The following is a 15,032-nucleotide window of genomic DNA, read 5'->3' as shown; positions in this document are numbered from 1 at the left end:
ATAATCTGACGTATATTACACATATACTTTCTTCACAGTCTAAATTTGATTTCCCGTAGTTCAATTATTTTATTAAGCTAATCACAATATTTTTTACATTTATTTTTTACATTTATTAAAGCAATCTTAAATAGGCTTAAGCGAAATAAATTAAATGGAAACCTAAAGTTATCACTTTAGTCGTCTGAAGCTTCATATAATTCGGCGTAGACAACCATTCAGTGATGGCTCTTTATTCAGTCCATTATTATATAGCCATAAAATTATGCAAATGACCGAGAATATAGGTAAAGGGAGGAATCATATAGCATAAAATGATATATCTGACCACAAATTCACATTAAACCCCTAGAAAGTGTGGACATTTTTACCACACTTATTAAGGGCCCCATACTTGAACGATTGTAATGAAACGACTGACATTTATCGACAAACACATATACTATTCAGACAGTGTGAGCGTTCTACACACCGATTTTAGTCTGAACAAAGATTTTGTTACGGGAAGACATGGCATCATCATCTCTCTAGAAGAGAACGTGCCTGATAGCTTTGCATCGGCCGACAAACATAAGTCGCAAGCCCAGCCAACCTGTTTTCGTGACATATTCAGCCGAGATCGTTCAGACCACGAAACTTCTGCCCACTTTTGCATTCAGACAAGCCGTACACAATGTTATTGCGAACGATACAGACAATCGTTCATACAATCGTTCAGTGTATGGGGCCCTAGATGCCACTTGTGCACCCACACCCGATCATGTTATGCATCAAAACATCCACACACCGGAGGCACATTGCTGCGTTAACGGTATACCGCTGCTGACTCATTTTGACTTGACTCGACTCGTCTTTGTGTAAACGGTTTTTCCACAAATGCATTCAAACTAATGCAAAGTGTGTTGGACGATTCAAGGAGAGTCAAGGTTAGTCGAGTCGGTGACTCAACTCAAATGACTCATTCGGTGTAAACGCAGCCTTACCATAAATGAGAACCCATGTGTGAAGATTTGGTAAGGCCATACCTAGACCGTGGTAATGGACTGGCGGACGGGCGTGCTCTGTTCAAAACCATTGTAGTATTTGCATAGATCGAAGTAATGAGCTAGGTATACCTGGTAATTAGACGATTACAGTGGTCACAGTTAAGGTTTAAAACAGGATGGGTTCGCAACTCCTTTCGAACGAGCTGGAATGGCTAACACGCCTCTGGCGCCAGTTCCTCTACAAAGGGAAAGGATGTGTGGATGAATAACTATTCATATATACTATACCTATCTATCTATCTATCTATATATTATATATATATATATATATATATATATATATATATATATATATATATGTCCAAAATACACGTTCCAATAAGAAGAATTCTTGGCAAAACCTATTTACGTCATGCAACAACCATTCTAGTTTATGCAAACGAAACTATTATTACTAACCAACGTTATAGCAAATAATTATTACAAGGATACTGTGTAGGAATCGTAGGATGTTTCCTTTGAAGTTCAAATGGTTATCGACGTTATTGCTTCGAATGCAACAAATACTAAGTGGGTATAAATGAATAAATCACAGCGAATAGCTCTTTCACAAAAAGCAAGAAACATTGTTCAGCCCTTTTTACACAGGTTTTTGCAGGGAGGATCAATAGGTGGAATGCGCGTATTTAGCAAAAGGTAATTCAACTATTTGTCTTTTAATGTCAAACGGGAAACGTACGAGCGCCAGAGGTCTTTCGCACTGTTTGACAATTGTGGGTGTTTCACATGAAAGACTAAATACCAGAGCTATTCTGGGTAGCGATAGTCGCCTGCTTTTGAGAGCCGTCTGGGCGTGTAGGAATTCCACGCTCGCACGCACACACAAACACACGCACATAGAATGCTTTTGACTGTATGTTTCGTCAAGTTTTAGATTGCAGAATAACATTTCGGATAGTTTACCCAACGGATCAAAGGGGCGAAGAAAAAGTTCTTTGTAAATTCCTGTGTTCTAGTAGGTTATTGCTCTTCGAAGCGCTTTTTTTGTGTGTATCAGATTAAATTCAACTAAGATAAATCCTTACATTCTGCAGAATAAGCCTACCGTTCGACATGAGCTGAATTTATATCAAGTATAAATCAAAGGTTTTTATTTTTTTATTCTACCATGCAAGTATGCTTTGAGATGAAGAATCAGACTTGGCAAGGAAGAAATTTTAAGACCAGATTTATCGTTCAAGGGGATATGTGCTTGTGTGCGTGGTTGCTGTAAAAATGTTAGAATGTTTGACATGTGTGATTGTTTGTGTGTGTGTGTGTGTGTGTGTGTGTGTGTAAGTGTGAAAGAATAATGGAACAGCTGATACTTAAAGATGATGCAGTTTTTATTGGATCCTGGAGAGAAACATTGTAATTAAAATCTATGAAATATTCACTTACAAAAGACTGATTTCGTTATAAGAGTTCACGAATCTGCGGGAAGGAAAGAAATTTGATTTTTTGCAATGAGATATTATGGGTCTACTTCTCTCCCATAAATATCCAGTATAAGTGACCGAATCAAGTAGCATGTTTCAAGGGTTGGGTTACGAAACAAGAGAAGTTGGAATGTCAGTATAGGGTATTGCAGATGCAATTTGAAAAATAACTGTACGTTTAGGGAGGAAAGATATAAAAATGCATGGAAGAGCAACACTGAATTCATTCAAAAACCTAAAACTTATTTCAGTTTTCTTCAGGAGATGTGAAAAGAAACCCACAAAATCACTAAGTATAACTTGTTACAAAAGTAGATTCACATGAAGCGTGCATCTATAAAACCAATCACAGGGCTGGGAAACTCTTAGTCTCTCGAGAGTCACAGAGGCAGGATGTATGTTCCACCTCTCCTAAGGGATACGTCTTTCAAAAGTATCCCTTATGAGAGGTGAAACATACCAGCCCTGTGCTTGGCTTATCAACAGCCAATCAGGAGCGTCGTAAGGGACTGGCCTAGACATCAAATGCACGGTTGATGTGAATCTACTATAGTATTTACATATCATTTTACTCAACAATACAAGTAGACAAGTTATACTCAGCAATTTTGTGGGTTTCTTTTTACATATTGAATTCATTGTAAATTGCAGGTAGTTTGAGCATACAGAACCAATATATGAAAGGCGAAAAAAGAAATTAACTGTCTTTAGCAACATAAAGGAGAAAAATCAAAGTAATGGTAGCATGATGGAATCCTCGAAAAACTAGGTAGTGGCGCAAATTACGTTTGCGAACGATGACTAAAATGTACGCGAAGAACGAACTATGATCCACTGATATGGGTTCGGATAAACTTTAAGATTTAACCATTTATTTTAAGGGACACTAACACCAACTAAGATTTCATATATCTAAACACAAATAGATGATTCCTTGAAATGTAAAGGAATTGTGAGATACGTGAATCTGGTACTACATATTAGTAGGCACGCTTTGTAGGTTTATTCCAAAACAGCACGCATCAGAAATTGGTAAGGCATAAAATAAGACATTTTTTATCTTTTATTAGATAAAATATACAATATTTTACTATTGTAACAGAATTACATTCAGAATCTTATCCAAGTTAACACAAATCTTATCTTGTACTTTTTACAAATAATCTATGAATTTTAATGTAAATATTTTTTCTATAGTTACCCATATAAGGCTTTATCAGTATATATCTATATTTTATTATCCTTGATTTTATAAAAGACCTTATACCATCTTTTTCATCTTTTATTCCTGCTTTGTGGGCTAACCAGGTACCAACAAATTACAATCACAGCAATGTTCCTCCTGTCCTTTTATGAATGTGCTTCAAAAATGAGACACTTGGGTAAAAAATATCGACACCAGAGTTTAGCGACGATAGTTGTGTCTTTCTTAAACATAGGTTCCTCCAAAAGAATAACAAATAATAAGTAGCAAGATGAGAGAAATGCTGCCATACAATATTCCGGAGATCTCCATATGCTTCCAGAGCCACTTCCCCCACCAGTCTAATTTTCCCAGCCACTAACTTCTCATTATTTTACTTTCCAAACCTTCGTTACCTATACGACACGGCCCTAATGATCAGTAAGGCATTACCTATTCATCTCTCTCTCTCTCTCTCTCTCTCTCTCTCTCTCTCTCTCTCTCTCTCTTGCGTGTTGGGCTGCCTAGTGACATCGTATAATCTCGGCGTATCTTTGAATTATTATCATTATTATCACTATTATTCAGAAGATGAACCCCCATTTATATGGAACAAGCCTTCAGGAGCCATTGACTTGAAATTCAAGTTTCCAGAGATTATGGTGGTGTTCTTTGGAAGAGGTCACAGAAGATAAATGGAAATACAAAAAGGATAGATAAGTTATCAGAAAGAAAAAGAAAGATAAATTACCAAATTGATCAATAAATAGACAAAAACATGATTATTAAAATACAAAGTGAATTGACATAGGGTAGTAATGCATTGCAGCTTCGCTTAAACTTTTGGGGTAATTCATTTTAGTACGATTTTATTTTTTAAGGGTTAATTACTATTCTATTTCTAAGGCCATTATCCCGAGAATGGTAAATAATGATTGCTATATGATCCAGAGGTCACCCTTTATTAACACTATTATGGACCCTTCACGTTATGAAGAATGAAACAACCGAGTTAGATCAAATGCAAGTTCAATCTACAGTGAGGATGATTTCGGTGCATTCGGCCATTGCCTTAATGCCGCTCGTAAGTGCAATAGGGTGAAATATGCAGTGAGAGGGAGGCTTGATGGAAACCTCTGGTCTCAATTCTATCCAAGGTCCGCCGTAGAAGAGTAGTAGTGCCTCGAGGTTCTTTGCAACGTCCCTTCGACCGCTAGCTGCAACCTCTTTCATTCATTTTACTACACCTCCGTTCACATTCTCTTTCTTAAATCTTACTTTCCACCCTCTCCTAACTTGATTCAGAGTGCAACTGCGAGGTTTTCCTATTACATCTTGCAGTTATTTCTACTGTCAATTTCCGTTTCAGCGCTGATTAAACTCATAGGACCCAGCTATTGGCCTATGGCCTAAATCCTATATGCAAGGTCCAGCAAATATACTCTGATTATATTTGAAGGATCTCGGTTATATCTTTTGTCATTGAAGATCGAAAGTATTTCTCGCGCTTTAAAATCTAGTTTAATAATTTTTATGTAAAAAAATAAAATAATTACAAAATATCAAGATGGATTTGGACCAAAATCTTGACCCTATGAAAATCTACACATTAAATCTCAGATCCAGATTTTCAGTGATCGTTAAAAGTGGTCTGTGTCACAAACTGTCATCTAACCACCCGTCAGCCTGCTGCTACTGTTACTAGACAGTTCCTTCATAAACTCAACCTTCAATTGAGACCATCAACAGCGGTCGAAAACTAACCGTCGGTCACGAGTGGGCGGTGCTCACTTCGACCTCCTTCTCCTTCGACATCTAAAGCCATGAAACCTCCTTTCTCTCGTACGGTATATAAGGGCTCCCACTCCATTCCTTGACACCGCAGTCCTCTTCTGTAACTCATCATGATCGCTAAGGTAACTGATGAAAGGATTTGTGGATTTTGCGTGAAACTTCATGAAGTGAATTTAATACCTCTCTAGAGTGACTCGGGGAAAGTGACCATGAGTGACTTATGAATTTACAGACACTAATAAGCGAATTTGTTTTCTGTGTTTTTGGTTAATTGCCTATTTGGTCTCACTTTTTTATTTAGTTTAGATTAGTATTAATTTTCAACTGCAAACTGCATTTTCTAAAGACCAGCATTGACATTATATTTTGATTTTAGAATTATTTTTAGTTATTAGCTTTTCAAACGCATGGAAACTTTTCATTTCTTTCTTTCTCTCTTTTTTCTCTCTAAAGACCTGTTGCTCTGGCCCTTGTCGCCGCCCGTCTTCGGTGCGCCCTCCCACCCTCCATATGGCCACGCCCCTCAACCATCTTATGAGGTAAGGATTAGATGAAGATTCTCTTTTGTAAAAGATGCTTTCATCTGTAAGAAATTACGTTTTTACTTCCAAATTAGTTACTGTTGTTCTTTTTTACTAAAGTTTACATCTCAATTGTCATTCTCAGAACCCAATTCTCAATTCCAGGAGCCAGCCAAGTACGACTTCAAACTACGCCGTGGAAGGACGACTACTCCGGCAACGACTTCGGCCACCAGGAAGCCCGTGATGGCTACGACACTCAGGATCCTACTACGCTCCTCCTTCCCGACGGCCGCCTGCAGAAGGTGTCCTACAACGTCAACGGAGACTCAGGATTTGTGGCTGAGGTCACTTACGAGGGAGAGGCTCAGTACCCAGAGTACCATCCGGCGCCTTCCTATGCCTGATCTGATGACGAAGTTTTCGATTCCGATGTATTTATGAAACTTATTTAATAAACCTTTTCTTTACTAAATAAAATGTTTCTTTTCGAAAAGCCTATACAACATAATTTGGAAGAAAACTTCATACTCTGAAGGTTAAAGTTATATTTTACATGGAATTTTCATACAATTTTACTCTCTCTCTCTCCCGCTATATTCATATATGTATATATACATATATATATAAATATATATATATATATATATATATATATATATATATATATATAGTAGAGAGGAGAGAGAGAGAGAGAGAGAGAGAGAGAGAGAGAGAGAGAGATTGCAAACGAAGCAGGGGCAGGAAGAAAAGACGATGGATTGACGAGCTAAGAAAATTTGCGGGTGTAGACTGGCATAGAAAGACCATAAACAGACAGACGGGAGTGGAAGGACATGTATGAGGCCTTTGTCCTACAGTGGAATAGCAATGGCTGATGATGATATATATTTATATATATAGATATATATATATATATATATATATATACATATATATACATACCTACATATATATATATATATAATATATATATATATATATATATCTATATATATATATGTATATATATATATGATATAAAACACGAGTCCACTATAATATAGTTAGTCTTACTGTAGGCGAAATTGAAATGAACAGCAACAGGCAAGGGAAAAAATGCGCTGTTTCTTCGGCACAACCGATTTTCCGTACAGAGTATAATGAATCTCGACCCACAAAACTTTCGGCCACGGCCCGGTGGTGGTCTATTCGATAGCATTGCCAGACGCACTCTAACTTTAGGTTAAAATTAAAATTACTACGAGGATAGATGGCTGCAATTTGGTGTGTCTGATGCCTGGAGGATGAATGATCAACATACCAAATTGCAGCCCTCTAGCCTCGGTAGTTCTTCAGATCTGAGTGCGGACAGAAAAAGTGAGGACGGACTGACAAAGCCATCTCTACAGTTTTTCTTTTGTTCAGCAAAACTAAGAGGATAATAAGAATTCAGGAAATGTACGTACGAACAGTGCAGCGGACTAATGCAGTAGGATAAATCATTGTAGCAAAAGCATGTACACCGTTTAGTATAATCAGCACCGGCTATCAAGTTTTGGAAATAAATCGGTCAGTCATATTTTGTCAGAAACTTTCAACATTTGCAATTAATCCAATTATAATTTTTTAAAATTGCAATTTAATTGACAAAATTTAAAAGAAAATTATAAGTAAAAAGAAATCATTCGGCCCACGCCCTGTTAGACCTGATGGTCAGCTCGGGGGTCTAATAAAGCTATTATAATAATAATAATAATAATAATAATAATAATAATAATAATAATAATAATAATATAACTTTTTAAAAAGCAATTCATAAGATTAATAACTAAATCCTCTGCTCATTTCTATTATCATACCATAGAAAATTGAAGACAAACAAAGTATATCGCCAACACGCTCCTTTATTAAACTATAAAGATACCTCGACGAACTAAAGAAATTTAAAAGAATCATATCTCCTCATGACTGTAATAAAATACGGATTGTCCTTCTCTTTCTAAACTTCAAACGCCACTTCCTCAGTCCTCCAATTTCTCTGTCCACTAACTTCCAACGTTTTCTTGATTCGATCAGTCGAAGATTCTTCGTCTCTTTCCAAATTTCTATTTCCTGAGGTAACAGTCTTAACGATCACTCAGGTATTACCGGTTATTCTGTCCTTTCTTTTCACTCCCTTTTTGCGTTGTATAGTGTTGTTTGCTGCCTTCGTATCTCAGAAGTATTTGTAACTAACAAAAGATAATTATAAGCATCCCTGAGCAATATTCCCTTTCTCTTAATTTACCATACGAATGATGGCTTGAAAGGAAAGCACGACCTCAGTTACTACACGACACAGTCTAAAGATCAAAGATTCTGAACCTGTTCTTTCTCGTAAAACGTTCGAATTCTAAGAACATTCAATTCTCATACATAGAGTTTCTCATCGCTTGAGCGTTCAATTCTCGAAATCAAGATGAGTTTCGCTGTGATAAGAAGCATCAACAGGAAGATCTAAAGTTATGGCATCGTAAGTCTTTGAAAAAGCTGTCATTATGGCCGCAAGACACGTTTTCGAGTTTGCGACGGAAATTGCATTATGAGAAAGGAAAAAAAAAAAAACATTGTTAGAAAGAAGAGAAATGATATCCTTGGAACTCGCGCCTGTCTGACCTCTCAGATATTTTTTATGTGAATGAAGTAAGATGTTTCAAAGCGAAAACTGCAAAAGACATTTTTACCCAACTTGATTTAATGAGAGTGCGCTGAGTTGGTTGCTGGATTAGGAGTTAATATTTAACCACAATGCCTTGTGTTCATATATAATTCCTCTTAAGTTCTTAACAATGTTTTTTTTTTCAGATTAACTGAAAGTTTGTTGACGTTATGGACTGTATAACGAAATTCATTTTCATGAAGATTTGTTGCATAAGGATTCATCTAAATCCTTTAAGCTAACTGTATTTCTGCACCATCTCTTTTACATTAGTATTAGTTTAATTTTTCTAACCGCGCCAGTTTCAACCTTTACCGGGAAAACACACCCTAAACCGATTGCTTACAGAGTATGGACTCTCTTAGACAATTACCCAGTCCACTCGTCCCTTGCGAAACCTGACTTTCTCAATATTTGACTTCCTTAAGAATCTGATCATTTTTCCTCGCTTCCCTTTTCTCATCACTTCGTTGTTGTACGAGTATATGACCTTCCCTCTTCAGCAATCTGTAATAAGACCAGACTTATGCTATTTCATTATTTTCTATTCTTGCCTACCTATACTTTCATCCGCTTCGTCCTGAGCTAAATGAACTCGCCATAGGTTAACTGTCGTGATGATAGTTTGTTTGTTGCTATCTACTCACCTATATATCTATTTATTCATAGACTATAAGCCCTTTAAATAGGGGCGCTGGGCTAGGAACCTCACTGGTTCAGCTTCTTTTAAGGGGAGAGGCAAGAAGGCTCATTTTATATATATATATATATATATATATATATATATATATGTGTGTGTGTGTGTGTGTGTGTGTGTGTGTGTGTGTGTGTGGGCGTGTGCAAATATATATATACATATATGTGCACACACACACGTATATATATTTACAATATACACGCATACGTATATGTGCACATATATATTAATGATGGATTAAATGAAACAGAGGGTAAATTGAATACAAGTTCTAAATCACTTTAGGTTCATAAGAAAAACTCATGTCTTTGTAGAGCAAAGCCTAATTTCGTAATATTTAAAACTAATATGGTGAAGTTGTTTATTGTAATATATATATATATATATATATATATATGCATATATACAAACGAAAGTAAGGAGGGCCAAATCAAGGTATATAGAATTCTGTATACCTTGCGCCAAATATATCCCAAAGTCCAGTAATTAGTTCTTCTCGAATCAATTTCCTGACCACTAACAGCAGTAAAAAAGAATTTATGACGCTCATATACGCCATTGCTAGAAAGTACTTCCGTAAGTTGGCCTTAAGTGGACACCAAGTGGACACCGCGATCTAGAAAGGACACCATCAATAGCGGTCGGTCACGATTGGGCGTGGCCCGTCCAAACCAACAAACGCCCCAAACTCCTTTTCTCTTCTCAGGTATATAAAGGCACTCAGTCCATTCCTGACATCACAGTCCTCTCCTCTAGTTCACCATGATCGCTAAGGTAACAGCTAAGAGGAGTCAAGCCTTTATGGAATTCATGCATGACGTGACTTTGATATCTTTCTGGAGTGATTCTATAGGAAGTGATTCGTGAAAGCATTTATGATCTTTCTGAAATTCGAGTCGTCTTAGTTTTATATTCTGACTGGTATATGTTATTCGTATTATATCTGGCTGGTCGTTCTTAGACAGGGTGTCCATAAAGTCCCAGTACCATTACAAGTATTTATTGTAATGGTATTGGGACTTTATGGACACCCTATATTTCCATCCATTTTAGTACCAGCTCATTATCAGCCTTAAAATGCTCTAGAAACTGCTAAGTGAACAGTTACTGAATTTGAAATATATTTTTTCCGAATGTCAGATTCCTGAATTCAACTGAATTGTACTAAATTTCACTTATTACTTTTTTCAACAGACCTGTGTGGCTTTGGCCATTGTTGCCGTTGTCTTGGGCGCCCCCTCCCAACCCCCCTACGGCTACGCCCCTCAGCCTTCTTATGAGGTGAGAATTGCAGCGTGATTCGACTGGGAAGATTAGAGTTTCTGCTTTAATTCTTAGTATCTCTTATTAGTGTTCTTTTCGTGAGCAAAATATCTTGTTTATATATGACGAAGAATATCAGAAATTGAAAGAAAACAGCTTAATCAAATCTAATTCAAATCATGATAAAAGTCATTCTGCAACTTTGACTATTTTTGCACAAATTTTCCACTTCAGGAACCAGCCAAGTACGACTTCAATTACGCCGTGAAGGACGACTATTCCGGCAACGACTTCGGCCACCAGGAAGCCCGTGATGGCTACGACACTCAGGGATCCTATTACGTCCTCCTTCCCGACGGTCGCCTGCAGAAGGTGTCCTACAACGTCAACGGAGACTCAGGATTTGTGGCTGAGGTCACTTACGAGGGAGAGGCTCAGTACCCAGAGTACCATCCGGCGCCTTCCTATGCCTGATCTGATGACGTAGATTTCGATTCCGATGTATTTATTAAAACGTATTTTAATAAACTGGTCTTTATTAAACTTTGTTTCTTCTCAATACTTACCATTTAAACAAAGAAATTTGTATAACTTTTGAGAAAAATATTGAACTGTTTTGCTGTTTTTGTTGAAAGTTTTTATGCCTCTCTCTCTCTCTCTCTCTCCTTAAATCCCAAAACAGTGCAATAAAAAGCTGAAAAGAAGGCACAGAAACTATAGTCGATTCATTTAAGGTAGATTCTTGCGCCTACGAGACGTTGTTTGTTTCGGCCTCTGATTGGCTGGTAGCGGGATGCAGACTGCTCGCTCAGTGGGATATTTTCGTTTGTAGCTTAGAAAACTAGCAATATGTTTACATTTCTTCATTTTATCTCACGTTTTTTACAAAAGAGAGGAAAGTTTGGTCATACCCAAAGGATTCAGTATTAAAGATATAACATTAATTAATCTTTTTCCTGAAATCAATAAGTTTAAAAATACAAAAGGAATTACAACGAGTAGAAGTGAAGGGAGAAACATTCATTCTTTATACCTGTTTTTTATTCATAATCATGGATTTTTCCATAATTCTGAGATCAAAATAAAATGAAATCTTGTTTTATAAAACAATAAATTCACCCTGAATACGCTGGTGCTTTCAGATTTTAGATGCGTGTAATATGTGTAAAGAGAAAATGAAGAATATGTCCTTATTATGTTGCATCCGTGCTTGACTCGGTTTGACAGTAGTGCCGAGAGACGCAAGATATCGTGGGGCTGGTCCTCTCAGCTAGAGCCGTTGGCGTGTTGCAGCAGGGCATGTAGTACGGTACGGTTCGGTAGATATTACGGTACGGTACGGTTTTTCTGGGATGTAAGTACGGTTCGATATTACGGTACGATATTTTCCTTCGAGGTTCGTTACGGTACGAAAGTACGATTTTTTTTTTCGTACTTAATCGTACCATTTCCGTACCAAATACAGATAGTGTCGCAAGCAGCCAAGCCCCCACTTGGTTGACTTGGCGGTGAGTCAACTAGGATTAGCAGAGGTCTTCTCACTGGGGTGTTAATTAAAGCATATCCCAGTGGGGTTTGCCCCGTCAGCCGTCACAGCAAGGCTGGGCAGGGACCCCACCTACTTATCGGCTTATCCTCAGGTGAGAAGGTCCATTTTCCCTTTTTAATGAGTTGGTATAACCCTATCGGCTCCTTCTTGGCGATTTGGGAGGGCCCCTAGGCACTCCTTCGGAAATATTTCCTTCTTCCAGGTCTCTGTTTTTCATATACGTTTAATTAAATCTCTTTTAGGACCTTTCTTGTGATTATCATAAGCCACTGAGGCCTGCTGACTGCTGCCCGCAAGACTGCCGCTGCACTCTGCTTTTGTGCTACGGAGGCAGTAATGATCTAAGACTAGGTCTAAATAGGATATTGTTGACGCTGTAATGCTATTACGCTGCAACACATAAAACTGTATGAATGCCTAATACTGTATAACTGAACATTTTCCTTTTGTAACCTTAGCAAAATAAAATTGTATTATATCTTAATGTATTACATAACACCAATCTTCTTTAAGTGGCAGTGGTGGTAATGGTAGTAGTAGTAGCAGTAGTAGTAATAAAGCCATGTTATGTCTATATGAACTGCAATGTAAAAAAAAAAAGTAGGTTACGGAACAGTACGAAATTACGGTACGATAAAATATCGTACTAGTACGGTACGGTATGAATTTTTAGGTACTGTACGAAATTACGGTACGGTAAAAATTGCGTGGTCACGAATTACGAAAAAACAAATCGAACCGTACCGTACTACATTGCCCTGGTTGGCAGTTTGCCAATTGGCGATATGAGAAGTTTGCAGTTTCGAGCTACTGTATTTACCGAATTATTATGTCATTACATTTTATATAAATAACAAATGCATAGAATTCCCATTATGACTTTTGAACATTTTTACTAAAATATTATATATGTCCGTATTTCTGGACATATCTGATAAAAGAAAAGTAATAATCAGATGGATGCATCTGGGTGTTGGCTTCAATTTAGTCTAAGTGAGAAATATCATACTTTATTGGGCTCACTGATAAATAACAGAGCTTGTTTCTCTGGCCAATAGCATCAAAAGCTTATGGTTTTTCATATGTTCACTCAATTAACAAAAGTACAAATGTTTATTTCTTACCATAAATTTGTTGACGATGTAACGAATATAATATACTGTCTTTTTCAGAATTGCTTGAGTTACTCTTAACAACCAGAATGTTTATCTCCTTTATATACATGTTTACACTTGACAACATGTCTACAACAATGTTTAGGAAAAAAAAAAATTTGCTCAGTTTCTCCTGAGGTAGTTGATTATTCTTGAATCACTTAATTCATACCTGAGTTAGAAATAGCTCTCGTAACCGTTTCCCACAGCCCTGCATAATTGTATATATGTATATAGTACATGTTAGGATAATGAGACTAATCAGAAGACTGTTATATCTTCATCTTTTTTAAACAAAAAGAATGGAAATTCATGCAGATATATTATGTCATAAACACGAAAGAAAGTCATACACAGTAGGCTTACACTGGTATGTCATTAGGCTATCGATATGAACAAAAAGAAATTAAAAATGTTTTAACAAATTTTCTTACGTCATCATTATTGTTTATTGCTCCACTGAGATTATTATTTCATATCACTCATTAAGTCTCTGATATCTCTTTCGTTTGAAATATATTCATATAAGAAAATTAGAAACAATATGTTGAAACCAACCTCATTAAAACTAAGGATGAGCTGAAGAGTGCGAAGTAGGTCCGTAGATTTTCAAATTCATTCCTGAACTGAATTTCCCGCCCGCGGCCAACGATTACCAGATGCATCCATCTGATTATTTACTTTCTTTTATCAGATATATCCAGAAATACGGACATTTATGATATTTGAGTAAAAATATCAAAAGTCATAATGGGAATTCTATGCATTTATTTATAGAAAATGTAATGACATAATAATTCAGTAATACATAGTCTCGAAACTGCAAACTTCTCATATCGCCAATTGGCAACTGCCAACCAACACGCCAACTGCTCTAGCTGAGACCACCGAACCCAACGATGTGTTCTCTCGGCACTTGATCAAACCGAGTCAAGTCACGAATGTAACATAATAAGACATATTCTTCATTTCTCTTTACATATTACACGCATCTAAAATCTGAAAGCGGGGGGGGACCATCGTATTCAGGGTGATTTCATTGTTGAATAACACAAGATTTTATTTTATCTTGATCTCATGAATTATGCAAAATCCGATTATGAATAAAAACAGGTATAAAGATGAAATGTTTCTCCCTTCACTTCTACTCGTTGTAAAGAAATTCCTTTTGTAATTAACGTATTGATTTAAGGAAAAGATTATTTAATTGTACATTTAATACCGAATCCTTTGGTATGACCAAAACTTTCCTATCTTTTGTAAAACATGAGATAAATGAAGAAATGTAAACATTGCTAGTTTTCTAAGCTACAAACGAAATATGACCCACTGAGCGAGCAGTCCTGCATCCCACTACCAGCCAATCAGAGGCTGCCAAACAAACGTCTCGTAGGCGCAAGAATCTACCTTAAGGGTAGGCTCCACTTTGGAGGGGTCCCGATTGTAAAAAATCGTAAAAAATATTTGCCAAAAATACACTAATCAAGACAGGCTAATGAAATTATCAGGCATTATTAGCACTATAATAACGCATATTCTCTGTGAGTTTTATCATCCTACAGGGAAAATTAATGATTTTATTAAAAAAAAATGTGAAAAAATGCAAAAATTCCGGGCCCCTCGTACTGAAGGTTATTTGGTGATTGGTGAGAAACTACAGTCTTGAATAGAAATTCGGTGTGACAGAATGTTGGTATATCCACCTGGAACATGGCACACAAAAAAAA

At 36.7% G+C, this 15,032-nt stretch overlaps 1 protein-coding gene and 1 pseudogene across 1 annotated transcript; both read left to right on the top strand.

Annotated features, from left to right (window-relative positions):
• The first annotated feature begins 5,650 nt into the window (after positions 1-5,650).
• On the top strand, positions 5,651-6,532 carry LOC135220362 (pro-resilin-like; annotated as a pseudogene).
• Positions 6,533-10,058: 3,526 nt separating this feature from the next.
• LOC135226464 (pro-resilin-like) lies at positions 10,059-11,109 on the top strand. Its single transcript, XM_064266067.1, has 3 exons — positions 10,059-10,113; positions 10,534-10,620; positions 10,837-11,109. Exons 1-3 carry the CDS (start codon positions 10,102-10,104, stop codon positions 11,074-11,076), a joined length of 339 nt encoding a protein of 112 aa, XP_064122137.1. The 5' UTR covers positions 10,059-10,101; the 3' UTR covers positions 11,077-11,109.
• The last annotated feature ends 3,923 nt before the right edge of the window (positions 11,110-15,032 follow it).

This window comes from Macrobrachium nipponense, chromosome 20 (genome assembly GCF_015104395.2).
Source record: "Macrobrachium nipponense isolate FS-2020 chromosome 20, ASM1510439v2, whole genome shotgun sequence".
Taxonomy (NCBI): Eukaryota; Metazoa; Arthropoda; class Malacostraca; order Decapoda; family Palaemonidae; genus Macrobrachium; species Macrobrachium nipponense.
This window is presented reverse-complemented; position numbering and strand designations above follow the sequence as displayed.

What these genes read in the sequence shown, in the direction of transcription:
- LOC135226464 (XM_064266067.1), top strand. An exon ending in CCCCTCAGCCTTCTTATGAG is followed by an intron (nt 10,621 to 10,836) that starts GTGAGAATTGCA and finishes TTTCCACTTCAG; the next exon opens with GAACCAGCCAAGTACGACTT.